Consider the following 27315-nt stretch of genomic DNA (forward strand, 5'->3'; position numbering starts at 1 on the left):
TAATATTAAATAAATTTCACTTATTTTTGTCATAAAAGTGTTTTCCATTTGAATATAATTTTTGAGTAGTAACTATGCTATAAAGCATATCTTCAGATTGAAGCTGAGTGTTCTAGTTAACTTGTAGTCTTGTATGGTGTAAATTGTGTAATACGTTATAATTCATAAAGAATTACAGTGTTCTGCAGGGCCACTCAATTTGAATCTTCTCATCATTTCGTAGTTAAGTGGCCTTACTTATATACTTTGTTGTAAACCAACTTCTATAATTGTATATAAAAAGTGTCAGTCTAATCTTATACATAAGGATGCAATTGTGCTATTTAATCTTCTAAATAATAGCTTAGTGTACAGAGCAAAGCTGCAACAAGAAGAATCTTAGACAAACATGTAACAACTATAGTTCCTATTGTGCCAGGCAGCTTTTAAAGTAGTCTTTTCTTCTGGATAGCCAGTCATGAATAGGAAAATACAAAGCTAAAATGAACCAGAAGTTGTTAGGTTTACTAATATTAATCTCTTTCTATTTTTCCTTATTCTAGTTCAAGCTCAAACGCATTCAGTCTGATGATTGCAAACTCTGAACACAATCAGTCTAGCAGTGGGTGCAGGTAAACTAATGCGCATATACTTTCAGTAATTTGCATGTATGTAATGCTAAATGCTGAAAACTAAATAGTGTTGTATTTTGATTTTTTTGTTTTGTTTTGGCTAAACCTGGAGGAGTATGCAAGAAATGCTATTTTTGACTCTCTTCCTGTCCATAATCAGTAGTGTGTCCTATTAACCACTTGCATGGAACAGCAACAAAAAGCTCTAATTCAATCAAGTTATGTGATAACCTTTCAAGTCATCTTACTTTGATTTGGTAGCTTAACTCCGTAGTTTTGTGTCATTCACTTTGAATATTGCTTCAGCCCTAGTGGTTCGTGGTTTGGTTTGTTTGTTGTTGTTTGGTTGTTTGGTTTTTTTTTTTGAAGCTTTGCTTCAAATTTTCTGCTCTTCAGAATTTAGTCTGAAGACCTTGCCTGGGGACAACCTTAGTAGTGTGTTTAACATCAGAATTCACCCATTGATTTGGATGTGTTCTGATGTCCAGCAGCCATATCATCTACCTCTCCTGTGTTCCATTCGCCAGGATTCAAGCCTCAAGTCTAAGGATAAACCAGCATCAGCTGCAGGAAACCCTCTGTATGAACTCTGCTTCTGACCCTGATAGCCTTGAGAAACCTGGTGGCACTGAAGGCTCAAATCTGGACACTTCAGAGTGCCCTACTGTACTTGTTGGGTTTTTTTTAAGTCAGCTTTTGATCAGGAGACCAAAACCTGATCCTGAGCAGATCAGGGATATTTAGCTATAGCATACTGATGTTAAGACCTCTATCTACATGTACCTACCTGAAAGTGTTTCTACCTGATGCCATTCCTAGAGAAGTGGTAAAATAAAATTACGCCTTTGCACCATTTGGTGCTTGGTGAACTTTTTTTCTGTCTGCCTTGCAGGCACCTGGAGATTTTGGTCTATGCTGTATTTTTCGATTGGAAATTGTGTTCTGGATTTCGTGTTGCTTAGTGTGAAAGACAGAGTGAACCAAAGGCGTTTCTTAATCTTCCTCTCCCATTGATGCAGTATTGTTCACTGCAGGATTTTTGGGGGATTACTTATTACAGTTTTTCTGATGCCTCTTTATTTTAAATTTCATTAATAGCTCTCTGCTCAGAAATGAAGAAGAACCCAGATAGTACAGTGTCTTCCCCAACTGTCAGGCACAGTGCTGGAGGGTTACAGAGCAGAATTTGATCATCTTTTGGGAATGAGGGTATCTAGAGAACGATCTTCAAAGACAAGGCTAAAATAGGTTGATAAGCTATAGGTTTAGTCTTTAATTCAAAGACTACTGGGCTTTGGATTCACTATTGGTACCAACTGCCTATCAGTTTAGTATCTGTAGGTACTTTCCTAGTTAACTCTCCATATAAAGCATAATGGAATGCTCCTCTCTTTATAGAACTGGCTTATTCTGTCCTCTGCAAGTCATGCCTTGCCTGTAGTTTTGGCTACTGTGCCTGATGCTACTGACCTTTGGAAAAACATTTTGGAGTTGTATAACCTATTTTCCAAGGAGGCCCATCTTCTATATTTGCGGCTGCTGTAGACTAATTTGGAAAGGTTTCTTTTCTTGCACGAGTCCGCTTTCAGGAAGCATACTCCGAGAGTACAAAGACAGCAGTATGCTTGGTTACTTCATAATCTTTTTCTTCTCTCTTTTTCCCTACTGCCAGCATAGGGGGTTCTTTGTTAACAAGGCCCTGTTAGATTGCATCAGTCCAAACTGTCAAGCCACATTGTAGATGTGGTTTTAATATACAGCATGAACATAATGTTTCCCCAGGGAGTACTATACTCTTTTTGTCTTATCCCTGGCCATTATTTCTCAGTACAAAATGACCACTGATGAAGTGAATGCTAGGTTTCGCGTAGTAAGTTGTGATGTAAGCAAGAACAATGTGTATTCTCTAGTACAAGCCAGCTTTGTCACTTTGCAAGCATTTTTGGTGAAATATGCCCAACACCTGTCAGATGATTGATCTACCAGAAGAACTTTTCAAACTTGTCAGAAAAATGTTCAGAATCAGTCTTGAAAATTACCTGCAAGTGGAAGCCACTTTACTGAGCACTTCAGACAGTACAGAGCAGTTTCCAAATTTATTGTTTCTACAGTGGTTCTTAGGGTTGCAGCTTAAGAGACTAACAGCTATGACAATCAGGTGGTAAGAGAAAACCTGCCTTTTGATGGAAAAGAATTTATTTTCAGGAAGGTTTATGTAAAGCTCTAGAACCCTTTTGATTGTTGGGACTGATTAGCTTTTAAAATCTACTACAATGAGAAAGACGAGGTGATTTTTCCATTTTAACTGCTTCCTACCCACCTGCCACCCATCTTTGTCATCCTCCTCCTCCCTTCACTCCTTTTCTCTTCCTCTTTGGTTTTGTCAGTGCCTCTTAATAATGGGGAGAGATACAAGGAACTGCAAAGGCAGGCAATAATTCTCTGATGTTGGCACTAATAATCTCTGTAGTTTGACCTTCTACACTGAGATAACGCTCCTGAACATGCGCCTGGGAAATGTCAATGTAGTTTGTCTCCAGCCTCCTCTGATTTATCCCCACCCCACCCCCACCCCATATTTAGTCAAGTTTCTTTATCCTTTCTAATGTATTGCCATGCTTAACTGGGATACGTTGTTCCAAGGATTTCTCCATTTGTTTTGTTAACTTGATGCTCTCCCACTGCCATTCCCTTTTCAGGGACCTTTCTTATGAGAACCTGCTTGAACAGGAGGTGAAGACTTGAATGGACCTCCTGCTTCTCTCCTTTGAAGTCCATGAACATTTCTATTCGTTTGAATTTGAAAGAAACTAAGGAAAATACCACTAAAAAGGGAGGCGGGAGACTGGCAAAAACCCCTAAATATTATCTGGTGCTTGGATATATGTACTGTTGTACATGCAGAGTACATTTTACAATAAGACTTCAGGTGGTGGTAAATCTTTCATTTCAAATGGTTCTAGCTAATTTAAGAATGATTGTAAGTTCTGAATATTGATATGAAGTGCTGGAAGGGTTAATGTGGCTAGCTGTATGAATTTAGGTATGTGACAAGTGTCAGAGTATATTTGGGTTTCTATGAGGATTGTATGTCTCTTCAAGCATTCAAGTGACATTTTTGTTTTTTGTCTTTAATCTTACAGTAGTGAGCAGTCCACGAAAGCCAAAACACAAAAGGAATTGATGAAAACATTACAAGAGCTGAAAGCTCACCTTCCTTCTGAGAAGAGAATTAAAGGCAAATCTAGTGTCCTAACGACATTGAAATATGCCCTTAAAAGCATTAAACAAGTTAAAGGTAATCAAGTATGATACTACCTTAGATAATGCCAACCACGATAAAATTAAATTTAAAATAGGAATCTAAATGTGGTTGTCTGTGTAAAGCTACATTTGTTATGCTTGAAAACATCTCTAAACAGATGTTTTCATGGTGTTCCCATTTGTTGGCTCTGTTAACTTGTGTTCCTTTGGGAATTAAAGCAGCTCTCTAGTTGCTTGACGTTTTACTGATTTTTTTTTTTTTTTTTTTTTAGTTAGAAAATTAATTTGAAAACAATTTACAATTTCATATTATTTGAACTGTCAAACAGACCAAAATTTACAATCGTGCACATATGGGTTTATTAAGATGAGTTGATTTGTTTGGCTTACTGATGAGAAAACTCTACCAAGGAAAAACTAATTTGGAGTGCTACCTAGATTTACAAGCTCCCTGTTCTGTGCTCATGCCAGAAAAGATTGTGACCATTTACTACTCCCAGGCTGGATGTTTATTGATGAAATTTTTAATTCTGAATATAATTTGTTTAATGTTCACATGTAGCCAATGAGGAGTATTACCAATTGCTGATGATAAATGAATCTCAGCCTGCTGGACTCAATGTGTCATCTTACACGGTGGAAGAGGTTGAGACTATAACCTCAGAATACATCATGAAAAATGCGGTGAGTATGGTGACCCAAGTCTACAGTGTGTATTGAAAATGTTTTCTAGAACTGGAATTCTTAGACATGTCTTAAACTTTCTTACCCAAGGTAAGGGTTGGTAGCTAGGCCAACAAGCTGAAGAAGTTGGCTTTTGCCTTCCAGGGGGTGTTGAAACTGAGCCTTTGCAGACTTTGCCAATAGCAGCTGGCTCTAAACATTTTTTTCTGACAGTTAGGTAGAAAATAAGTAGTCTAAACTCCTTGGTCCTCTGAATTTTATTTTGTGTGTAGAGACAATGGTGTGACGTATCTCAACATCTGTGTGAAATAATGCACTGAGAGACAGTTTTCATTTTAGAATAACCTCTAAAGTTTGAGAGTAACTCTTTACAAATTTTAGTTGAGGCATGCTGTGAATCGCTTCAGCTTGCCATTATCAGAAGGGGTTATTTGATGTTTCACTAGTTCGTTGTGTTAGTGTGACTAAAAAGTGATGAAAGTGTTGGAATTAGTGTTGTGCCTTCTTCTATGGTATTTGTCTAGTTCTTGTAGCTGGTATAGGCTTACTGTGTGATCCAGTGATACTGTGTCTTCTTGCCCAGATAAGAATAGCTGTGATGATCAGCATAGTTTTTAGCAGTAAAATGTTATGGTGAATGATTTTTTTTACTTATTCTCCACATTCCTGGTACTTTAGGTATATATTATGGAGTATTCAAAAAATAATTGCATCCAAATTTATTAGACTACCTTCCACTGTTTGGTTTGGGTTTTTTTTTTCCCTGAAGCCTCTGCCTGAATGTATGAAGTTCTGAAATCAATAACATAATGTCATGATGGGGGGTGTTCCTTAGCTTGAAGTAGGTGGGTTTTGTTGTATCTGTGAATAGTAAACGTTGCCCATAAGGTAAAACAAGTAAGAAGTCTAGAGTACAACTGAGAACTTCAGCCACATATCATAAACGTTGCTCAGTTGATTTGAAGCATCTGAGTGTTTCAAACTGGTGTTCTGATGACAGCTCCTAAGTTTGTCTATATGGTTGTGTTAGTGGATGGAGCACTAAAGGTTATGACGCAGGAATCTCTTTTGTGTCAAGAAGAAAACCAACATGAAACAACACAGGTGGGAGCGTGTATGGTAGTGTGGGACTTCTCCCCACCCCCACCTGCCTAGTCATTATTTTACCAAGTGGTTTAGAGCACTTTTTTGATTTTTGCAGTGGATGAACAACGTAAACAGCCTTTCACAAAACAGTTGAATTGCATAAATGTAAAATATGCCTGTAACAAGCACAAGGAAAATGGGCAGTTTTATAGCTAGAAGCTCTTTAGTTCTTAATTTGTTAATTCGTTCTGCATCATAAAATTTTAGGCAGTGATATTTAGGGCTTGTAACCTGGTAAGGTGCTAGTGTGTTATTGCATATTTCAAAAAGTGTACTGTCTCTGTCTACTTCAAAACCAGATTAATTTTATTGCTCCCTAAACAGATGCAATTTAACACTATTTCCTTAAAATTTGTTTTAAACTTATTAATGCTTTTACATCTTCAGTGCTTTTCTAATACATACATACATACTGGATTGAAGAATGTTTTCAACTAAGTAACTTGAGATTTTTGTTTTTAGGATATGTTTGCTGTAGCTGTTTCTTTGATTACTGGGAAAATTTTGTACATCTCTGATCAAGCTGCTTCTATTCTCCGCTGTAAGAAGGGTTATTTTAAAAATGCCAAATTTGTGGAGTTCTTGGCACCTCAGGATGTCAGTGTGTTCTATACTTCTACTACACCATACAGGCTACCATCATGGAATATTTGCAATAGAGCTGGTGAGTAGTCTCAACAGCAGATATTCTCTGACCTTCTTTCAGTCATGCAAATAATTGAAGATTTTTTTTTTAAATATTCTATCCTTCTCCATCACTTTTTGAGGGTATAACGCAGATGCATTATTAGAACATCTCTGAACCATACATGTACACTTCTATAAATCAGCAAGGATTGTCTGTTGGCTAAAAGCCTATGAATGTCATTGTTTGTTGGTTCTCATGCCCCTTTCATCCAGATAATGAATGAAAACCAAGTAGGTATTCATGATGAATAGTGGGTTTGCTTTCCACTTTTACAAGCAATCAAATGACCACCGTTTTTCTTTAGAATGTCTTTCCTTCAGTTGTAAGGGGGATAATTTTCTGCCTCCTTCCTTTTAAACAGGTTATGATTTGAATACTGGACACCTTGAATACAGTGTAGAAAGATGTACTTCAGCCACCACTACTGTGCACTCACCAAGTGTAATCATGTCTCTGTTCTTTTAGCCTTAGAAAAATTGTTAGGCATGCTAATGGTGAGAATCAAATGTCTTGGGGCTCTTGACATTTGTTTGTGGAAGGATTGTTTTACTAGTGTAGCTACAGCTGTTAGGAATTAAGAGGTAGCTGCCAACTATTTTAACTAAACACTTGAAATCTGAGGTCTGCTCTAAATATTTGAAATTCCAATCCATTGTATACTAAGTCTATAAAGTCAGTGTGAACCATATTTAATCTGAAAAAAGAATTAGCAATTAGTATATACTAAGTAGTGTGTGTATCGAGCAGATCGGAAGGGATCTTGTGAGGTCTGTAGTCCAACCTCTGGCTCAAAGCAGGGTCAGTGGTGTGAATTCTGACCATGTGGTCCAAATTACAGGTACTATTCAGTTATGCATTTTTTTCTGAAATATTTTCCGTAGTTTAATTATGTTTCTGTATAGCTTCAAACTTCAAAAATGCAGTCATTAGAGCCATGTACGCTGTTCCATATATCAGGTGCCATAGATTATAATATCCAAAAGTATTGCGTGCTGAGGCCTTTTGAAAGACCAGAGCTTGCCTTGAAAATCAGCCAGTGGCTACTCTGGAAAAGGAGGGAAATAAGCTTAAAAGGTGAGGGGCAGCCTTCATGAAAAATACTACTTTATTTTTTCTTTTTTTTTTTTTTCCTGGAGGTAGGTGAAGGGATGGGAAGTGGATTTGATGGTCTAGCTGTCCTAGTGCCTTTCTAGGGAAAAGGTCAGATTTTGAGGTCCCAGATAATAAAACATTTTTGGTCAACATGGTCAACACTATAGAGTACACTTGGGAAAAACTACTAAGACTGAACAGCTCAAACTGAAGAACTGTTTAGGTATGTTTTTGGCAAAAGGCTGCCATGTTTAGATATGTTTTTGCCAAAAAGGCAAAAGGCAAAAAATCATAAGCAAGCAGCTGTGATTCACATGCCAGCCTCGGAATCTGAGTGGTATTCAGATTTAGTTGCCTCTGAAATATATGGTTTAGTAAATAAATGTGGAGACTTCAGGGATCACAAAGAATTCAGCCTTATCATCAAGGAAGAATTCCTGTTTTAAATATCATATTCTCATCGCAATTTGTAACTTGTTATGAAATATGTTTAATATTTCTAGAGTCTTCCACCCAGGATTGCATGGAAGAGAAATCTTTTTTCTGTCGCATCAGGTAAGACAACAATATTGTAAAGCTTAGTATTGTATTATGAAAGCATGCGTTACAAAATATTTGACTTTTATAAGAACCATATGGTGTGTAAGTTTCTTACTTATCCATAATGTGAACGTAAGGCAAAACATATGCATGTCCTCTAGTTGATTAACTCCTAGAAGCTACAGAGAAAACTGCGAAGTGATCTCGGGAAGCTGCACCTTGGAAGTTAATCAGTGTGAATGTTGACCTTTGCGCCATAGAGGAAGCTGATTTGTTGTCTCCCACTGCTAAGGAAAGACTTCAGTCCATGCTAACTGGACTGTGCTGTTCAGCACCTGCTAGCATCCCTTTCCTTCTAGAAGACAAATGTCTAATCTTTCTCTATGGGACACTTGAGATGAATTTACATGAGGGTAGCTTGACTTGTCTCTCTTGCAGTTACTAGATGACACACTTCCTTTGGTTTTGTGTTTTTTCCCTTCTTTGCCTGCCCCCACACCCTGTAGTTGCTTTTGTTTAGGAAACGCTGGCAACTTATTCCATGTTCTTTCTTGCGCAATTTGTTCTTGCTGCTATATTACCTCTGCAAGCATATCTGAAAACAAAATATCATGGATCCTATTACTTAACTACTTCTGGAGTAAATGAATATTTATCATTAAGGTAGTATGAGTGGCCTTAAACCAAAATAAAGACAATGTGCTCACCACTCCAAAGCGCTGAATTGAATGTACTGTAAAAGTGCTGCTGATGTTATTGCAGACTTTTCTTTTAAATCCAACTAACATTGGTTCCAAAAGCTTTAGTTTTGTAAAGCTTTGCTGTTATAAACTTAGTACAACTGAAATATATATATATTTATATTTTTTTGGTCATTGTGTGAATGGTGGTTATTTTCATTACGATGCTTTTGATTCTTAAGCAAACAGCTATTACTTTAGTCAAGAATTTCTGAGTTGTCTTTCTTTTTAAATCAGGATAAAAATTGAGTAAAAAAAGGTCTTTATGTTAACTGAGGGCATAGAGCAGTTCATAAAATACAACTTTAAATTCATCCATCTAAAGGGTCTAATATCACAAATTAAGGTTATAGGATCAACAAAATAACTTAGTCTGTCATAGGAGGTGGGTTTTTCTTTTTCCATCAGATTTCCATTTAAAGCAATTGTGGATCTTTTTATTTCAGGCAGTTGAGAGGACAATGTATTCTTTATTGCACTTAGTATGCAAAGGATGCCATCAGAATTGGCTTCTCTTCTACCAAAAAAAAAAAAAGAAATCAGAAATTTAAGTTCTTGGGTGCTATTTTAGGAGCTATCATGCAGTTATTGTCATGAGGGAATTACAATAGATAAAACTTCGTTTAGCATAAGATGAATCTGTTGAAACAATTAACTCTGTTTAATTATTAGTGCGGGAAAGGAGCGTGAAAATGAGATTTGCTATCACCCATTTCGGATGACTCCTTACCTTATCAAAGTGCAAGATCCGGAAATTGCAGAGGACCAGCTTTGCTGTGTGCTGCTTGCAGAAAAAGTACATTCTGGTTATGAAGGTAATCCTTTGAATGCACAAAAATCACTTTGGTTTCCTGAAAGTAGGACCTGTTCTATGTTCTGCTACAGGAAATTCCATGTGGTGTAGCGCAAGTGAATTTCAGACTAAGAAAGCCAACTATATGAATTACTGTCAGTGATCTCAAGTTTTATTAAAGTGAAGGATAATTGGTTCTGTTCTCTGCCCTTGCTGAGGAGCTGTGGGCTGGCAAGCTATTCTGTATGCTCTTAGGCAGACTTCTAGGCTTTGCTCAGTATTGAACAGGAACATGTAGCTTGAAGTGCTTTATATATGCAAAAACCCCAACTTGTTGATCTGCTTTTATCTTTCTCTCAGCACCCAGAATTCCTCCTGACAAAAGAATTTTTACAACTACGCACACACCAACCTGTCTGTTCCAGGATGTAGATGAAAGGTAACTTAAAAAAATACTTTTTTTTTTTCAATTTGCTGATAAGCAAGCTATCCAGTATCTTCACAGGTATTTTTAGAACTTAAGATATCTGTGTAGGGTTAAAAAATTATGTGACTCCGGAAGAGGGTTTAACCCAAGCAAAGTACATCCCCCAATATTGACTAAGCATGAAGACACATTGTGGTATTTTAAGTGGAAAACTATCTGTCTGCTAACAACTTCTTCCATTTTCCTCCCATCTGGGGCAAATCTAGACATAAACTCAATGAATGAAACCCATGGTCAGGAAAATTCAGGTGTTAACAACCATTACCAGCATGAGATTTATAGTTTTTAAAGTTCGATCTGATTAATAAGAAACAATATGCTGCTTTCCCAGATACAACTAGAGGTGTGTCTTTTAAATGCAACATTAGGTCTTAAAAAAAAAAAAAAAAATTGTGTTCTCAGTTCAAACCACACTCTTCATAGTTCTTGCTGTTGTTTGTATACCAAAACTGCTCAAATTCTACTTGCTGAAGACTTCGCATGGCTTTGACAGTCGTGGAAGCTGATTAAGTGTTCACATTTCAGATCTGCTGCCTGTGATCTTGCTTCAAGAACTAAGGTGTAAACCAAGCTTTCCTTTAGTCTTCTGGACTGCTTTCGCCTGAGGCCTTTCAGGGAGTGTTAGGTGATGAAGAGGCGAAGTCTATGGAAAGGAGGGAAGATAATCCTTCAGAGTTAGGAGTGTACTTGACTAAGGAGGATTTAATAATCTCAACAACAGGAATGCACTCTGGAATATCGCCGGATTTTGAAGACTTGACTTAACAAGAGAATTCACTTATTCCTGAGTTGAAAACAAAGGCTACCTTTTCCCAGTCTTTCTTTTCCCTTGTTTTACTTGATATTTTCTTCATAATATTTTCTGATGTGCCATATGTGGCATTTTTTTCTTTTTTTTTTTTTCCCTCCTTAGTGAAAACTAAGTTTGCTGCAATAGCAGCATCTGTATTCTGAGATTCTCCACGCCTCTTGTTTTTAAGCATTCTAAGAATGCTAGAATTTTCTTTGTAGGTCTAGACGGGGGGAGGGTGTCTGCAGATAGAGTGGCGATACAATGAATAATTTTGGAATTCTGTAGTATCTTTTGTGAAGGAATCTTCTTGTTTCTGAAGAAACATGCTGTTCATGGCAAAATCTTTGCAGAAGAGAAAGGGATTAGGGGAAAGGAGGTTACTGGGAAGCTTGGCTAAGCTGAAGTTCATAAGGCAAAAAAAATTACTGTTGCTTCTGAGGCAGTTTATCTGCAGAGAGGTCAGACACATCAGTGTTACTGCAGCAAACATTTTTTTTTATTAAATGAGAATTGCAAAAGGTAGCTGTTGGAGATCACTATAGAAGAAGACTATGGCTAATCAGTGAGGGGTAAATTTGGACTTTAAGGTACAGCTGGTTTGGGCTAACTTGTGTGGACATTGTAGCTTGGCATGAAGAGTTCCCACAGGATAGAAGACAATGTAATGCTGACAAACAGAATTTCCATGGTGTAATTTATACAGTCTCTCTAAACAGTTTCAGTTGACAAAAGAAGTGCTTAGTCCAGTATAGTTCTGTCATCTTCACGGATTTTTCTCCCTCCCTCATTCTCACACGTGCTCCAAGCCAACTGCTGCTTTGCAGGGTAGGTTTATAGTCTCAGATAGGCTAACGGCACAATGCAAAGCTTCCCTTCCTCCATGCAGCCCAGTGTGTTTATTTCCAGTAGTCACTTAACAGAAATGGCAAGATTACTGAACGGAAAACTTTGCCCTTATTCTTGGGCTTGAGTGGAGTGAGTACAGTAAATCCTTTCTCGATGACTACTATGGAAGCTTCTTTCCAGTTAGGCTGGTGTTGTCACTTATTCTCAGATATGATTTTTGAACATTCACAGTGAGGGTTGATTACATCTTGGTCTGATATTAGGACTTTCTTTCATCTGTTTCTGTCTTCTGATATATGTGGTTGATTTTGCTTATTTAACTCCTGAGAGCATTGGCAGCCAGATAAACGTTTACCGAGATAGGCATATGTAGTTTATTACTCTTAAGCTCTCCAGGGTTAGGTGGAATACACAAAAATAGATTCTTGGAGAAAGTGGAGTCTAATATTTAAAAATATACAACTGAACACCTGCTGCCGAGTGAGAATTGTTCATAATACAACACTGAAACTGTTGCCTGACTTGCATAAAATAAATTCTGTAATCTGTATGTGTTAATGGGTTGGAAAACTGTTTATTTGTCCTAAGTCTGCAAGTGGATCTCTGCATAGAGTATGTTAAGTACAAATAATTTCCCCAAAATTAAATGGATCATTCCTGTATATATTTGTCTTTGAAATGTATTTGATACTTGATGTGCATGATGGGTGTAAGGAGTTCTCTATAGTTCACAGTGGAGTGAGTGATCTTAGTAAATGAATTTAAAGCAGTTTCCTGTTTAACTTGCAATCATATAAAGAGACTTCCTATTCATGTTGTTTTGACACTTAAAATGTAATTGTATAAAACACTAACCAAACTTGCTGCCTCTCCTCATCAGCTGTTCTTTTGCCATATGTGCATTTGCCTTCATAATATGAGTTTAACAACTTAAACTCTTGAGTTATTTTTCAGTTATTCATTATGAGGAAGCATAATGATGCTGAAGTACTGCCACTAGTAGATAGTAAATTAAGTATTCTCAAATACAATACTGTATAATCACAAAAATGCTGGTTGGAAGGGACTGCTGGAGGTCACTGTTCCATCCTTGTGCTTGAGATGGAACCATTGCCCAGTTCTAGGTTAGGGCAGCTGTGACCTTGTCTCAGTAATGCCTGAAAACCTCTTAAGGACGGAGATCACACAACCTGTATGGGAAACTGTTCCTGTGTTGAACTTCTTGTTCTGTTAAGAAACTCTTCCTAACATCCAACATAAGCTTTCTGGGCTGCAGTCTGAGGCTGCTGCCCATAGTTTTATTGGCTGGCATCACCAAGAAAACTTAACTCCATCTTTGTAAGTCCTCTTTCCAGTAGATGTGGGAAGCTCCTGGATCATTCATTGTTCTCCTCTGCGTCAGAACAGATGAGCCCAGCTCAGTGTCTACTCATTGGTCTTATATTCTAGATGCTTGACTCTTCCAGTGATCTTCATATCTGTATAAAAATGCATAGGGGACTTCTTACTTTTAATAGAAGTGACTGAATTTGCATCTTTCTTTACAGCTAGGTTAATAAATAACAGTTTAAAGTTTTATCCCTTTTACGGTAGGTGTTCTGTCGAAACTCAAACGTAAAGTTTGCCAGGCTTTAATTAAGCAGGTGGCAAAGAATAGGAACAGTGCTGAACAAAACATCATGTTTTCTTCTACTTCTTACAATGTTATTTGAAGTCCTAATTGAAGTCGTTCAGAGCTGATTTGTTATTTGTAGCTATTGCTACTCCTCTAGTAGCATAACTTTCCTTATGCGCTTTGAATTGGGCAGCTTTTCTAAATGTCGGTGTGTCAAAATTATATCAATTGGTATTTCAGCTTTGTGAAGTCATTTGCTTTAGATCATCCACAAGCTTTTAAGACTCCTTAACTAGTTGATAGCAACCGATGCCTTACTGAAGGATCATTTCCCCCTGAATATCTCAGCCTCTTTGCCAGAAGGGGATGTTTGGGGAGCTGATCTAATTCCAGTGGGTTGTTTGGAAGTGCGATATTGAAGCATTTGTCCCATAACGCTTTAGAGTTGCAATGCGACACAGGTTCTGTGTCTGTGGTGCACTGCAGCCAAGTTCTTTGTTAAAGCTGGTCAGACACTTGCTTTCTGCTCCTGGGTGGGCCTTTGTCATTGAATGGGGCTGTGGGGGAAGTTGTACCGCACTCTGAGTTTACAAGGTGACTTGGTGGCATCTGGCAACTTCTCAAACATTACTGAGTGGTGTTGGCTTACACCTCGGAAAAAAATAATGCATTGGTTTTGGCAGTTAGCTTGCAGGGTAAGGTGCAAGCTAACACTCGTGAACTTTCACTCTTTCTACTTTAGTGTGAATGCTTTAAGTGATCAATGAAAATCACTTCATCACAAAAATTAGTCATTCACATTGTTAGAGGTAATAATGTGCAGGAATTTGGTAACATTATTTTTAATTCACTGTTTTAATTAATAAGCTTGCTTCCTTGCAGCTCCGTTATGAGTTGAACTCTTAACCTGCCTGTGAGAGAGTTTTCTGGAGTCCTAGTCAGCTGTCCTGTTGCTAGTTCAGCTGTAGTAATCCTGTGATCCTTAGCCTTGGCTTGCAGCCCGTAGATTGGGGTACTATTTCCCTTCACAGGAGCTTTAACAGATTAAACTTTATTAATGCTCTTTTAAAATTAGGGTAAGTATTTATCCTGTAGAGCTAGGTAGCATAGAAAAGACAGAACTGCTGTAGCAGACTCCTTGATTTGGTCTGGTGGTGTACTTTTGTAAAATTACTAAAAAATCACAACCATGCCACAAACAAACAAAACCCCTCTTCTTCAAAGAGTACTACTGATATCAAGTTGGCCCTGCTATTTCCCCAAATTTAAGCTTAAACTTACTCATTCTCTTTTTCCTGTAAAGAGCAAATAAACTGAATGGAAACATTTTAAAGTTTAAATATGCTTTTATTCAATTTGATTTTAATTTTTTTTCATTTTTTTCTTTCTCCAGAGCAGTACCTCTGTTGGGATACCTACCTCAGGACTTAATAGGAACACCAGTCTTGGTGCATCTTCACCCAAATGACAGACCCTTAATGCTAGCAATTCACAAAAAAAGTATGTAATCTCTTACTGTGCAGAAATATAATTTTTCTAAAAGAGGAAAGTGACTACAAAGACCTCAGCAAGTAGGAGGTGAAAATTAATTGTGACTGAATTTTTCTGCAAGTAAATAATGAGTCCTTTATTCTACAACTTGGTTCTTGATGCAAGTAGATGAAAATGAGAAATCGCTCAATGTCATTTTTCATAGGAAGCTTATGTGTCTGCTGTAAACAAATTGACTGTAAATGAATATTTGAGACATAAAGAAAATTTTCTTGGGAATGCAGTGATAGAAGTTGTCATACGTTAAACGTAGTTTTCTTATTTCATAAAGGAGAAAATAGGAGCGATCCTGGCAATGTTCATTTATTAAACTTTGCAAATGTAAAGGTGTTTCTTCAGTCATCGTTAGCTTGTATTCTGAAGGTGATTTTCTTAACGTAGTCCAGTAAATAATGAAGGTCCGCTTATTCTGGTAGCACAGTATTTCTAAATGTACAGACACGTCTGGTATTTTTTCCTTCAAATATCATTTTCCTTTGCAATGCATTGTGAAATCCTGAATCATTAAGTAGCGTTGTGCAAACATTGATCTGACTCTTTTTTTAACTGTTCCCTGCAGTACTGCAGTATGGAGGACAGCCTTTTGACTATTCGCCAATCAGGTTTTGCACTAGAAATGGAGATTATATAACCATGGATACTAGCTGGTCCAGTTTCATCAACCCTTGGAGTCGAAAAGTTTCATTTATTATCGGAAGACACAAAGTTAGGACGTAAGTCAACAAACTGTTGGACTTTAACATCTTTCTTTATTATATTTTCCCTCTCCTTGAGTTTATATAGTGATCCTTAGGAAAGACATAAAGGATTGCCGGGGGGGGCAGGGCAGGAACTACACATAAAAATTACATCCTTTTAAAATTGGATTTTGTGATGTACTCACTGATTTAAAAAAAAATTAAAGTCCTTCAAATGCTGCTAGTACTGTGAAGAGTTGCTTCAGAAGAGGGAAGTCATGGTCAAAGTGAGTTAAGGGTATGTATTCTAGATATGTATTTTATATAAAGGTTGTAGATGCAATAGAATCAGAATCAGTTTCTGTTGACTGTATATAGAGATGGTAACTTGAAGTTGTCGTCTCTCTGTGATGGAAGTACTTGCATTGGTAATGAATTGGCTTATGTTTGGTTTATGCAGTGGTCCCTTGAACGAAGATGTCTTTGCCGCTCCCAACTATACAGAGGATAGAATCCTTCATCCCAGCGTTCAGGAAATCACTGAGCAAATATATCGGCTATTATTGCAGGTACAGCATGTGCTTTAATGTTACCCTTTTCATTTCCCACTGAAGAAAGGTCATTTATCTTTGTGTGATGTTTTGGTTAGCTCTCCACTCCTGTAGTCGAATTTGTGGCTATAATCCTGGAAATTACTTTACACTCGTGATAACCAGACAAGACTTAATGAAGTATCTTAAAGCTCCAGTTATTATTTTAAGGATTTTATGCAGCTATGGAGTCCTCACAAAATAAATAAATAAAAAAAAAACCCAAACAATTAAAAATATCCTAAAATAAATCTTTTTTTTTTTCCTCAGATGGAATTGCTGGTAACAATTTCAGTTTTGTTTAAAGCTGGTTTGCTGAGAAATATGTGTTTATATATATTTTGTTGTTGTTAACAGCCTGTACACAACAGTGGATCCAGTGGCTATGGAAGTCTAGGTAGCAATGGTTCACATGAGCACTTAATGAGCGTGGCATCCTCCAGTGACAGCACAGGAAATAATAATGAAGACACTCATAAGGATAAACCAGTAGGTTTGGTTTTTCTTATTCAAGTGTGTGGCACAAAACAAATGTGTAAAAGTGGGCTTTTTTTACTTTTAGCATAACTCTTTCAAATTAGAGATGGAAGACTGTATAAGGAAAAAGTGATCTATTTTTCGCTTAATATGGACAAAATCTGTCTAGGGGAATAAACACTTCTGATGTAGATGAAGTCTCAGGATACTGAAGCATAGTTATAGGTGTGAGAGTTGGTGTGCCTAAAGAATTTAAACCTGTACAGTATGTTAACTTACTCTTATGTCCATTATATGCGATATGCTGTGTTTCTGGGAAAAACAGCTGGATATTTGAAAGAAGTTCCTTTTGGGAGGGGAAAGTCTAATTACTACTTTCCCACATGAAACTAAAGATAAAATAGAGTCATACATGCATAGCCAAGTGATAGCTTGACCTTGATTGCTTTTTATGTTGCAAAATCACACTATATAATATGGAATTAAATAAATGGAATGCAATAAAATAAGGGTTTTTTTCCAGCTTAAAACTTACCTTTACCATAGATTGGGCCATTGCTACATGTAGTTGATACGGAGATGTAACTTTTTTAGCTCCATTAGTCTGAACTAAAGAGCAGCGTTAAATTTGTGCCTGCGCTTAACAGAACTATTCCATAGGCAAAGTAAATCAGATGGATGGTAACGTACTGAATGTGGATGTAGTCAAAGGAACCGCACCTTTTAACATCTCGAGTCATTTTGGCTTTCCTGTCGTTCTTGGCAGATTTGCTGTAAGCTCATTGAGTTGCATTTAATTCTGAAAACCAGAATTCCTTTACTTAGTTATATTGCTTGTAGGATAATTCTCCAAAATCTGTTTTCTGCTTTTGTGATCAGGCATGGCAGACTGCTGCTCTTGCCAAGGTGGTCATCTTCCTGGCTTTCAGTCCCTAAACACTGGTGGCTTAAGCAGATGAAACGTCTGGATTTTTTGTTTAACAGATAACTCGTTGGATTTCAGAGCTATGCAGAAAAGTAATGTTTAAGGAGATCTTGGTTTTGAGGAAAATAGTGAAGATGGTTATCTATACAGACAGTGAATACTGTTACAGTATAGTTCTATTAACATCCTGTCAGTGCTTGGTTAAACTTCTAGCACAAAAAGTTCTGGGTCTTAGGAGCAGGTTTTTTTTTTTACCAAGCGATGCTCCTTTTTTTTTTTTTTTTTTTTTTTCCTCTTGGAGTCTTCTTTGTAGTGTATCCTTATATTTTCCTATCCAAGCTATTCAACCATATGAAACAAAATACCGAGTAATTGTCTACAAAGAACATGCTTTAAATTTATTCTTTCCAATTCCTGAAATTCTGCTGCTGCACAATAAAATTCTATACATCAGGATTTCTCCCATGATCAGACTAATTGTAAAATAAGAGATTAACTAAGACTAGATTTAGTCTACTGAGGAATCACTATGCATGAAGAGAAGGCTCTGGGGAGACCTTGTAGCAGCCTCCCGGTACCTAAAGGGGACCTACAAGAAAGCTGGGGAAGGACTTTTCACAAGGGTGTGTAGCAATAGGACAAGGGGGAATGGCTGGAAGCTGAAGGAGGGCACATTTACATTAGATATGAGGAAGAAATTCTTCCCTGTGAGGGTGGTGAGACACTGGCACAGATTGCCCAGAGCAGCTGTGGGTGCCCCATCCCTGGAAGCGTTCAGGGCCAGGCTGGATGGGGCTGGGAGCAACCTGGTCTAGTGGATGGTGTCCCTGCCCATGGCAGGGGGGTTGGAACTCTATGATCTTTAAGGTCTTTTCCAACCCAAACCATTCTATGATTCTATGATGATTTATGTCAGAATTTTGTAATAACTCTTTTCAATTATCTGCTTTCAGGAAGTTTGTCAAGATGCGCGTAAGGTAAAAAATAAAGGACAGCGTATTTTTACCGACAATAGAGCAAAACTGGAACATAAGAGAGAGTCTTTTGCAGGTAAGACATTAGGAAGTTAATTATTAGTTTGTTGTGCTGGTGTCTCGTAGAATATGATAGTAGGATTTCTTCTAGTTTAGTTCTATTCAATGCATAAAGACAGCATTTTTATGAATTAAAACTATAGACTTGTGTGTCTCCACTGTGTTCAGGAAAATATTGTGCTCAGCTATATCTGAATTGGTAACGGTGTAATACAGAGTTAAGGCATGTCCTAAAGCTGTTGTTCTGAAGTACCTTAACTGTAGTTTGTTTGACTTTGAAAACATTTTTCTTTACTGTGAGGATGGCAAGATGCTGGCGCAGGTTGCCCAGAGCAGCTGTGGGTGCCCCATCCCTGGCAGTGCCCAAGGCCAGGCTGGACGGGGCTGGGAGCAACCTGGGCTCGTGCGGGGTGTCCCTGCCCATGGCAGGGGGGCTGGGAATGGATGATCTTTATTTTCCTCCATCTAACAGAAAATCCTAGAATCGTAGAACGATTTGGGTTGGAAAGGACCTTAAAGTTATGTATGTCATCTTTCCTGTTTGTTGTAACCTCAGGAATTTTTAAGTTCATAAATGAAAATCTTGCTAATGAGATTTTAATTCTGCATACATTAATGTATTGTTCTAATAACTTTTTATAACTTAATGCACTGGAGTTGTCCTCATAATGAGTGTGTTTCAACTCTAATGATATCTATTCTGTTATAGCTGTAACGTCTGTTCCCTTTGAACCCATATGCATCAACTGAATTAAACTTCACGCCTCCAAGAATCCATAAGGACAGGAAAATATTTACAGAATATTCATCTGTTAGTGTGGAAACCTCTCACTTGCTTTACAGTGGTTAACTTGTGACTGTTAAGAAATATGTTTAAATGAGAAATTTTACTGTTGCTCTTAGGGGAATTTGCAAGGTTTTAACGCCTTAATTGCATAATAGCCGTGTTTCTCTTCACAGAAAAACAAAGTGTTCCTGGTGGTCAGGTGAAAGACGTAGTGGGAAAAGATACTGCAGTAACAGCCGCTCCTAAAAACGTGACTACTGAAGAGTTGGCTTGGAAAGAACAACCTGTATATTCTTATCAACAGATTAGCTGTTTGGACAGTGTCATCAGGTAAGCAACAAGTGTGTAAATTACTCTTGATCTCCGGACTTAAGACTTCTGTATCTAACATTACTAAATTATTATGTTTTAGGTACTTGGAGAGTTGTAATGTGCCTGGTACAGCAAAAAGAAAATGTGAACCTTCATCAAGTGTTGCATCACTGAATTCTGGAGTTCATGAACAAAAACCAGCTGATAACGCTGTACAGCCCTTGGGAGGTATCTCTACATCACAGCTTTTTTCTTGATTTTTGCTAGCAGCCGGTTGGGTTTTATTTCTTTGCAGAATAATGATAAGTGTAGCTTAAGCATGACCTCATAGCCCATTGCTCAGTGTTAGATGTTGGGGATCTAACTCTTACAATAAAAATCTTCCCTACAATCAAACTACTGAGTAGTTGATACAATATCAACATTGATACAAAAGTTGATACAAAATCAAAAATTGTAGATGCAATAAGTTTATTTGTACTATACAAAATACAGCAGAATTTTGAGTTCTAGGACTTGAATTATTATAAAACATAACAAGTTTGCTTCACAGTTGGGATTTTTAAGAACAACCAGATGAGGAACTTGGTTGAACCTGAAGAACCTAGACAGCTAATTAATTGCAACAAAAATATGCATATGACACTTCTGTTTCTTTTTGTGGACATTAAAAAAATATAAGGGAACAAGAGAGGGTAAAATGCAGCATCGGACTGCTCTGTGCTGTGTTAGGCACAAGAACCCATAGGAAAGCAATGTCCAGCCATGAAAATAAAAGATGGGGATTACTGGGGATAGCTATCTAAAAAGTCTGCTGTAGGCAAAACCATTAACTTGATTTGTTAGGACTTAAGTGTAGCATTTGACAGTCCCTGTCTGGGTGGGGAGCTAAGGTGAAGAACATAACTGTTTTGTTTTTTTCAGTACAAGAACTGAGAGATTGTTAAATTGGATATGCAAATGAGAGACATGCTGATTCAGCCTTGCCGTTGTATGAGGCTGAAGGGGAAGCGTGTAGTGGAGTTGCTCAAAAATTGGTTTTGGGAATGATCTTGTCTATATTTCCTTTTGATGAGCTTCAAGAAAAAGTTCGAATGCAGCTTTTAGAATCAAAGTGTAAGGTATCAGCATAGATAGGAACAATGTCCTGTAGAAGGAACTGAAAATGCCTCGAGAACTAGAGAGGAAGAAATGGTGGAGCTAGCATCATGCAGTTGGGAACATAATTTCTGCTGTCATTTGGAGTCCATGCAGTTATAGTTGACAGGAGGAGGTGTGGAGTCACTAGCTTTTTGGTGCAGTCATGACTGACAACGACAAAACTACCAGCATACTCTAGTCAGGAAAACACGAAACTTTAGGTCTTAGATATGTATTATGCCAAGTATTCCTACTAGAGAAGGAATGTTTTAATACTGTTTTGTGAGGCAGTGGTATGATCTCTGGTAGATTGTTGTGTTTAGCTTTCAGGTGAGAGAATTAAGTAGAAGGATGCTTAGAAGCAAAGCTGTTAGGATGAGCAGCTAATGACATAGATTAGTGTACAACAACATGGGAGCTAGGTGGGACTTAATCTTAGGCTGGAAGAGGCTAGAAACTTCTTTCCAAAATTGTGCCATGAAAGAAGAGTGAAGACCAGAAAAGAGCAAGAAGTCCTTCGTTGGAAAGATTTGGTTTGGCTCTGTGTGAAAGTAGAGGATTGGATTTGGTTGCTTAGAAGTCATTCTATTCCTAAAATGTTCTTGGTGGAATGCATTAAGTAAAGTAGCATGTTAATCTTGTGTCTTGTCAAGCACAGTTTAGCCTCTACTGTTTTGCAACCATAGCAGCATATAACTTGTATTTGCTCTTGTTTATGTTCATAAACTACAACTTTGTCATTTAATAGATCCTGCTGTGTTGAAGGCATCTGGTAAATCAAGTGGTCCCCCAGTGGTTGGTGCTCACTTAACATCTTTGGCTTTACCTGGCAAGCCTGAAAGTGTTGTGTCTCTCACAAGTCAATGCAGCTACAGTAGCACCATTGTTCACGTTGGAGACAAAAAACCACAACCTGAATTGGGTATGATTTTTTTTTTTTGCTAAAATTTTCTCCAAAATGGCGATTGCAAGCAAGTGTAAACTTCAGACATGTGAACAGCTAGCTTCTGCTTGTAATCTGTATTTTTCTTACAGCTAAAATGTTCCTATGGAAATGGAATAAATAGGGACAGAATGTATATCTTAAACTTGCAGCAGAATTATTACAGGATTGTCATAGCTTAAATGCATATACAGAGCTTTCTTCACTTTATTTTTTTCCTCCTGTTTCTGTAGAAATGATAGAAGATGGTCCAAGTGGAGCAGAACTCTTAGATGGCCAACTTCTTGCCCCTCCATCCAGCTCTGCACATGTAAATCAAGAAAAGGAGCCATTTAAAAAACTGGGACTTACAAAGGAAGTCCTTGCAGTGCATACACAAAAAGAAGAGCAGAGCTTTTTGAATAAGTTTAAACAAATAAAGAGCTTTAATATTTTTCAGTCCCACTGCAGTTACTACTTGCAAGATAAACCAAAAGGACGGCCTGGTGAACGAGGTACTGCAATAGTTTTCACAATAAAACTTTTATTTATATAGGAAGTAAATCCTGTTGAGAGAGCATTTCCATAGTGACAGTTGCATGCTATTTTTAAAGTCCACAGAAGAATTCTTTCTGATAAGTTTTGCTCGAAGATTGAGAGTAGAACATAGCTTTTAATGTAATAACTGACACTTTAGTTACTAATGTTCTGATTTTTCTGTTTACTATATTATTACTGTTATGCATCCATTTTCAAGAGACAAAAACCATGCTTTAGCATGTTTGCTTTATTGCATCTATGCTTTATTCCCCTGCTTTTCTTTCTGTCTTTCCATCTGTTTTTTCAGGTTTGTGATTTTGTTTGTTTTCAGCCCCTTCACTTTACATCCAGCGTCCCCCATTCCACTATTATGTAACTGGTGAAACAATCTAATAGTTGTTTGGCTGCCTTTAAGTTAATAATGTGATCAGTGGGATGGAAATGGCACAGGCTAGCTGTAATGGTGAGGTGGTTTTGTTAATTAGGACTAGGAGCTCCGGTGGCATTTTCAGAAGTGCTTGATACTGATCTGACTTTGTTCCTGTTTCAGTCTTGACCTGACTTGGGACAGAAGTTAGACACTGCTAAGCATTTTTTGCAGACTCTTATCTTTCATTTTTTATTTAAATATTTATGCAGGTCCTTGATTTAGGAAACCTGTTCTGGAACCCTTTAGTCCCCTTGCATTCTTTATACTCTATAAGCTTTCAGCCTATCTAAATAAGCTTTAGACAAACTAAAAATTTGAGCAGCTTTTGGTGCCAGAGGTATTTTATGGATTTTTGTCATATCTGTAATCAGATGAACTGACAGGCCTTTACCTAGGGAGGAGTCATTTGGTGAAGGTTTCTCCTAAAATAAGGTTGCAAAGGTAGCATGCTTTTTGCCCCTCAGATTTTTTTTTCTTTCAGTACTTCATCTCCTTCTGCTTTTTTTTACTCACCTTCTTCAATTACAGACCTGCATGACCTTAACACTCTAGAAATGCTTTCAGTCATGGCCCATACTGCTTTCGTTGTAATTGCTGGAGTAATTAGAAGTCTGACCCTCTGGGAGCCACTGTTTTGCAGCTTTGTGCTGTTTGGGTGACACACATTTGAGCCTGAATTGATCCGTTGCTGCTGTCTTCCACGGTGTGTCAGCGTGGTTTTGATTGCCCAGTTAGCTCAGCTCTTGTGCTAGAGGTAAAATGAACCTGACCCCTTCCCAAATGCTTCCATTTAGGTCCAGAGCTGCAGTTCTGAGCAACTTCTATGGTTGACAAGGTAAAAGGAATCCAGACTGCAAGTAGAATCCTTCCTGATGCCTGCATTTATTTTTATTTTTTTTTTCCACAGGTGGCCGTGGACAGAGAAACGGCACTTCTGGAATGGATCAGCCTTGGAAGAAAAGTGGAAAGAACAGGAAATCCAAGCGCATTAAACCACAGGAGTCTTCAGACAGTACAACTTCTGGAACTAAACTCCCCCATCGGTTCCCCCTTCAAGGTTTAAATACTACTGCCTGGTCACCATCAGACACTTCGCAAGCGAGCTATTCCGCGATGTCTTTTCCCACGGTTATGCCTGCATACCCGCTTCCTGTTTTTCCAGCAACAGGGACTGTGCCACCAGCTCCTGAGACTTCACTGTCTGGTTTTAATCAGTTGCCAGAATCTGGAAATACTTGCCCTATGCAACCACCCCAATTCTCTGCGCCCCTCATGACACCTCTTGTAGCTCTTGTGCTCCCCAACTATGTCTACCCAGAGATGAACCATAACTTACCTCAGACGCTTTACCACAGCCAGCCCACCTTCCCTGCCCATTCCACGTTCTCTTCACAGACAGTATTTCCGACACAGCCAACATTTGCTACACCCAGCCCTTTCCCACAACAGGCGTTTTTTCCAACGCAGCCATTCCATTATAATCCGCCAGCAGAGTGTGAAAAGGTTCCTGTCGCAGAGCCACGAAATGAGCCATCCCGTTCTTGCACTCCACAGTCAGTGGGTCCTCAAGAGCAGGCTTCACCACCTCTGTTCCAGTCAAGGTGCAGTTCTCCTCTGAATCTTCTACAGTTAGAAGAAACCACAAAAACGGCAGAAAGTGGAGTTCCTGCAGGTTTACATGGAGCTTTAAGTGAAGAAGGAGCCATAGGCAAAATCGTGACAACTGATAACTGTAGTGGAAAGGGATCCTTACCAGTAAGTGTGCTGATGGGTTCGGTGGTGTTTGGTTTTTTTAAGTATTCACATTCTTGAATGTATCTGAAGTTGTTAATATGCATAGATACCTAAAATAGATAACTTCCCCCCCCACCCCACCCCTCAACCTTTCCTGTCTCTGCTACATCATCTTCAGTTCTTTCACTTGTGGGACCTGCTTATTAATGATAGACAGTAATTGGTCAATATAATGCCAGGAGATGGACTCACAACTGTAGTTAGTAAATTCAAACTTGAGCAGCCTGAATAAACCATTAAATCCAATCCTTAGAATGGTCTTAACTTTCAAAAAATTAAAACCACCTTGTTCTTCTAAAGTTACTTTAGGAAGCTTGGAAATACATCCTGAGACAGTTTTGTTCCAGTTTTTAAAAAAACTATGGATAAGCCCATTGAAAAGCAGTGAAATAGCTTTAAAATAATAAGACCATTTTAATTTTTAGCAAAAAGTTTTGGGGTAGTGAATTCGTGTGGAAGGAGGAAATAATCCTTAAGTGGTCTGAAAGAAGCTGACTTAAAATAAAATCACATCTTTGTTTACAAGCAAGCAAGCAAAGTAAAGGAAGAATGGATTGTTACTTGCAGACCATAACTTTTTTGTTTGGTGCACTAAAACTGTGCCGAGCTATTTGGTAACTTCAGGGTTTTTTAATTTTCTGGCTCATTCAAATTTGTGGAATCCGTTCAACAGATAACCTTACAGAACCTTCAGCTGGAGCAATGTGTCCTAAAGGTTAATGTGACAGAAATATATAGTCTAATATTAGTGTTTTTTAAAGGCAATACAGCATGTCTTTATAAACGCCAAGTCACTGATGGGATGGAGTTGTCTAAACCTTTTAGACTGGCTCCTTTCTCCCTCCTGCTTTTCTTGTGCTGTGGTTTGTAACTGGTCTCTGCACCTAATGGTGCAGTTACAAAGTAAAACTTGCATTTACTGATGATTTTTAAAAAAAAAAAAAAAAAGGCAGGCGTTGGAAGGTGGGGGTGGCTTTTACTTTTAGGAGTGCCTGAGAACTAAGTTAATCTTAAGTAATCAGTAAAAAGCATTGTTAGTGTTGATGCTAGCAGCTGATTAGATTACTTTCTTTGCGCAGTGAGTTATAAGCATGTATCTACATTAGAAGTTATAAAGGAAGAGGAAGGAAAAAATTCTGAAAAAGCTTGTTCCTCACGCTATGGGGAGCATTTAATCTCCATGTTAAACTTTTCTCCCAGGATATTTTCCAGATTATTTATTTTACCTATTATTCTTGATAGTGATCCTTAAGGAGGACGAATAGAGGGAGAACAGAGAGAAATGGATTTTTGTTATATCTATACTTTGCTAGAGAAGCTTCCAAACTTGTTTGATACAGTACAAAACCTTGTCATATTCTGTTATTACAAGCTTGTTATCTTATGATCTTGAGAGCAAATACATCTGGCTTTCATTTTAAAAAATTCTCTAGCATACTAGTTGTGCAAATGTCACTTATGGAGAAATTTCCAAGGATATATGCCTCCGGTGCCATATTTGGACTAATGTGTTCTGTGCCCTACGTAACAGCTCTGGAATCTTGACTAAAAAAACTTCTGACTTGCCCTGTGGTATCGCAGTGTGTCTGTGACAGCCTGTAACTTATCTGAGATGCCTCAGCTGGAATAAAAAGAGGCTTGATAACAAAACTTAACAGTAACAGTTTTGCTGGCAATTTCTTTTGAATTTCCTTGAACTGTTAGTTCCCATAATTTACAATCCTGCAAAATGTAGCTTTCTCCAATTTCCTCATCACTTACTGGAAAATGAAGACAATATGGGTATTTGTTCAGGAATGTGTTAAGGGTAAAGCTAGTGCTTTCCATTATTATGTATTTTGCTAAGTTCTGTCAAGCTTAATTTCTAATATTTAGTCTTCAAACTGACTTGCAGTGGAGGTTTTGCTTGTGTTAGAAGTCAGTGTAGTTAATGCTTTTTCCCTTAAAAACATATAAATATATTATCTTGCCTAGGAAGCTTGCATCTGGGAACACCTTCCTTCTCATCATGCTTTGAGAGTAGTAACAGTGATGCATCGCTGGTGCAGATCTCTTTGAAGTAGATTATAGTAGGAGCAACTGCTTGTCTTGGGTGGCTTGGATAAATTCTGACTTGTCCAGGGTAGCAGGGGCTGTCAAAACTGAATAGCAAACACCTTCCTTACATCCTCACTAAATGATTTTTTTTTTCTTATTTTAAGATAAATTGAATTCAAATCTCGTTATTAGTGGAAGACCACTTGTCTGCCTATCAGTCCACTTCATTATTTCTCAGTTGGTCTTAGCACATGTTATTGGTGACAGTCTTTGAATAACTGTGTAAATATATTAGAATATAAAGTGAATTGGATTAAAACTAAGTGTAAATGATTAGTAACGAAATAGCCTTGATATTTTTTTCATTATTTCCCCCCCCCCCTCCTCCTCACTACTAGGCTGAATCTCCAATGGATGCTCAAAATAGTGATGAACTCTCAATGTCTAGTGTCCTGCTTGACATTTTACTTCAAGAAGATGCGTGTTCAGGCACTGGTTCAGCTTCTTCAGGGAGTGGTGTGTCTGCAGCTGCTGAATCTCTGGGGTCTGGATCCAATGGCTGTGGCATGTCAGGGAGCAGAACAGGTAACACTGGCAGCAAGTACCGTCTTTGGAAGAGTTGGAGCGTGAGGGATTGCAGACACCACTTGAATATCAAGTGCTTTATGAAAAAACTTCATTATCTTTAATCTTCATTGTATAGTTTATTCTTTCTTTTTTATTACATAACAGGAAAATGTTTGTTGTTGCACTTGATTTACAATATAGAACCATTAAGTGTGTGTAAAATAGCCATTAAT

General features: G+C 37.9%; 1 protein-coding gene across 9 annotated transcripts in view; it reads left to right on the top strand.

Annotated features, from left to right (window-relative positions):
• Positions 1-27315, top strand: part of PER2 (period circadian regulator 2) — a 51371-nt gene that overhangs the window by 18418 nt on the left and 5638 nt on the right. For 7 of the 9 annotated variants that reach the window (XM_056358415.1, XM_056358410.1, XM_056358407.1 and 4 more), the window contains 18 exons: positions 543-611; positions 3755-3909; positions 4438-4559; positions 6168-6369; positions 7989-8040; positions 9438-9580; positions 9919-9997; positions 14693-14799; positions 15410-15563; positions 15988-16096; positions 16475-16606; positions 18473-18569; positions 19514-19670; positions 19753-19880; positions 21541-21714; positions 21969-22229; positions 23592-24439; positions 26914-27100. In XM_056358415.1, the coding sequence (XP_056214390.1) occupies positions 543-611; positions 3755-3909; positions 4438-4559; positions 6168-6369; positions 7989-8040; positions 9438-9580; positions 9919-9997; positions 14693-14799; positions 15410-15563; positions 15988-16096; positions 16475-16606; positions 18473-18569; positions 19514-19670; positions 19753-19880; positions 21541-21714; positions 21969-22229; positions 23592-24439; positions 26914-27100 (3176 nt within the window). Of the gene's footprint in view, positions 1-542; positions 612-1138; positions 3910-4437; positions 4560-6167; positions 6370-7988; positions 8041-9437; positions 9581-9918; positions 9998-14692; positions 14800-15409; positions 15564-15987; positions 16097-16474; positions 16607-18472; positions 18570-19513; positions 19671-19752; positions 19881-21540; positions 21715-21968; positions 22230-23591; positions 24440-26913; positions 27101-27315 lie in introns of those variants that run through there. The other 2 variants (XM_056358416.1, XM_056358417.1) reach the window with 2 other exon arrangements.

This window comes from Falco biarmicus, chromosome 13 (genome assembly GCF_023638135.1).
Source record: "Falco biarmicus isolate bFalBia1 chromosome 13, bFalBia1.pri, whole genome shotgun sequence".
Taxonomy (NCBI): domain Eukaryota; kingdom Metazoa; phylum Chordata; class Aves; order Falconiformes; family Falconidae; genus Falco; species Falco biarmicus.